We start from the raw sequence: 2,774 nt of genomic DNA on the forward strand, positions 1-2,774 counted from the left end.
TTATTATATTATTAAATGGTCAGGGTTAGGCTATAAAATTTCCAAAAAAATGAATGGAAGTCAATGGAAAGTCTGTTTTTTTTGTTTTCGTCAGTTTAATCAGATTTAGGGACAATGTTGCTTCATGAAAACAGTTTAGAAATAAAACAATAAGTCTGGTGTCTTCTTTCATATTTATAATTTCTCTGTGTTTAGATTCTCAGCCTCCTGTTTTTACAGGAAATASAAGAAAACTTAAACTCCTCCGTCCTTCAAGAAGCTTTCAGTCGTGGAGCAAATTGTTCTTTCATGAAGATAAAAACTTTATCTTTGTTTTTGTTTTTTGTATCAAAACAGTTTGTTTATCAGGTTTTATCAGGTAGTTTTTCTTTTCTGTATTGTCAGATTTTATGAACATATAGTTTAAAAAAAGCCACTATTCTGAATAAATAAGAGAATAATTCTTTAGTTTTGTTGTATTTCATTGAACTTCTTTGTGTTGAAACAAACTTGTATCCTGTTTTCAGGCTGAATCAGCTTTTTCAGCTCGTATATCTTTAATAAACCAGATTATTTAAAAACACGACTCCAGACCACAAATACACAACTGTAGTACATTTATAAATAATTCATTATCTGCTAAAACTCCAGAGTCAACAGGCTGTTTTTACACTTATAGTTTAGTTAAAGCTTTGATGTTATTGTACCAATTATTACTTCTTTGTTGCTCTTTATGAAGTAACATTAGGAGCAGATAACGTTGATGCTAGTTAGTAGGCTCTATAATAACCAGATGCTAAGTCATGCTAACATTTGTTTCTAAACAGCGTCACTTTTAAAAGAAAGACAGATGTTACTTCAGTGACTTGTTAACACAGTGGTAAACTTTCAAACTGGGACATGTTGTGTAACATTAGAAATAAGTTCAGTTGAATAATTTAGAAAACCAAACTGGACAGAAAACAAAATTAAAACTCAAACTAATCCTAGACACCACAGCAGGACAAATGAAACTAAGAGTTAAAGCTAAATAACCACAGTGATGAACTCAAACTGTTGTTTGATTAGCAGGGTTGTGTGTTTTTGCAGAGTGGGCCTTTGTGGCAGCTGTGGTTCTTGGGAGTGTTTTGTTCCTGCTGTTGGTGGGGGTCTGCTGGTGTCAGTGTTGTCCCCACTCCTGCTGCTGCTACGTCAGCTGCTGGTGCTGCCCCGACAYGTGCTGCTGCCCCCGACACCGTGAGTACAAACACCAAACGCTGGGTAAGAACCAGCCTTTTAGATGCTCCTAAATCAACTTGTGCTTTTTGTTTTCAGTGTACGAGGCAGGTAAGGGTATAAAGACCGGCAGCTCCACTCCTCAGTCTCCAACCTACCCCCCGTACTTTGTTTCTGGACTTCCTGCCATGGTCCCCATAGCTCCACCGTCTCTGGTGGACAAGGTCTCTACTGTCCCACCCTCAGACGGCAGCCTGATCGCAGCAGGTCAGGTTTAACTTTTATCTTTTAATTCAATAGATGAATTAAACGATAGGTAGATTATGCAAATAAAATATACAATGTTTGGGAGTGAAGTCTACATTATACCAAAATCAGATACGATGATCTATAAGCGATTCTTTTTGTTGTTGCATATGTTTAAGAGTTTTAGATCAGTGGGTCCCAGACTTTTCTTCACTTTGACCCACAAATAGGACCTGCAGAGACTCAACCCTGACTGTTGCTGATGTATACAAACTTATAATAATGCATTTATCAAAGGTTTATGACAAACGTCTTTAATTTAATGTAATGATACAGTTAATGTACTAAAGGCACTCATTCTTCTAGTTAACTTGATTTCTGTAGTTCTTTACAAGGCCTTCTGTTTGGTGTTCATGACCCTATGGATGGATGGATGGGTTGGTAGATGGATGGAGGATGGATGGATGGATGGATGGATGGATGGATGGATGGATGGATGGATGGATGGATGGATGAGTTGGTAGATAAATTTTGTTTCTAGTTGGATTGATGAATTGGTAGATGGATGGATGTGGAAGGAATCATGTACAATGAGACTCAGAATCAGGTGCAGTAATCCGGTCCAGTTCTCAGCTCTGAATGTTTTTGTAAAGATCATCACAGCGCTGTGGTCCATCCTGTCCCAGGGGACAAAAAATGGCCTCGGTTATGTGTCACAGCAACGGTTTTATAGTGAACCTGGTCACACCCCAGATATGATGTCATACCCCTAAAACAAGGAAAAGTTTTTAGAAACAAACAGTAAAACTAAACAGACTTTTTGATTCTCTGTTTTAAAGTGAAGGACTGCGTTCAATCACAAAGTATCTGATATGAGACTGTTTCTAAAATTCAGTTAATTAACTACAAAATATCAATCATAAAGATGGATGGTCAATAAAAGATTAATATAGAGGAATAAAGTAGAATTGGATGGATGGATGGATGGATGGATGGATGGATGGATGTCTGATGACATCACTGACAGTATGATTGTTCCAGTATCTCCAGTTCCCATGCCTGCTGTGTACTGCGTACCTCCACCACAGGACCACAACTCTCTCAGGGTTCTGCAGTACATAGAGAAACAGCTGGCTGACTTCAACCCATCTAGACCCATCAGCCAAAAGTGTAAGCTTCACCAACCCTGCAGGGCTACTCCTGCAGAGTGCTGGTTCTGTCTGCATGCTCTGGTTCTGTCTGCAGAGTGCTGGTTCTGTCTGCATGCTCTGGTTCTGTCTGCAGAGTGCTGGTTCTGTCTGCATGCTCTGGTTCTGTCTGCAGAGTGCTGGTTC

At 39.0% G+C, this 2,774-nt stretch overlaps 1 protein-coding gene across 4 annotated transcripts in view; it reads left to right on the forward strand.

Moving 5' to 3' along the window:
- Positions 1-2,774, forward strand: part of LOC106510806 (immunoglobulin-like domain-containing receptor 2) — a gene marked incomplete at its 5' end in the record, with an annotated part of 13,069 nt that overhangs the window by 5,118 nt on the left and 5,177 nt on the right. For 3 of the 4 annotated variants that reach the window (XM_013999527.1, XM_013999528.1, XM_013999529.1), the window contains 3 exon segments: positions 1,069-1,215; positions 1,294-1,461; positions 2,482-2,610. In XM_013999527.1, coding sequence (XP_013854981.1) covers positions 1,069-1,215; positions 1,294-1,461; positions 2,482-2,610 — 444 coding nt within the window. 4 annotated transcript variants of the gene reach the window in all.

This window comes from Austrofundulus limnaeus, unplaced genomic scaffold (assembly GCF_001266775.1).
Source record: "Austrofundulus limnaeus strain Quisiro unplaced genomic scaffold, Austrofundulus_limnaeus-1.0 Scaffold2328, whole genome shotgun sequence".
Classification (NCBI taxonomy): Eukaryota; Metazoa; Chordata; class Actinopteri; order Cyprinodontiformes; family Rivulidae; genus Austrofundulus; species Austrofundulus limnaeus.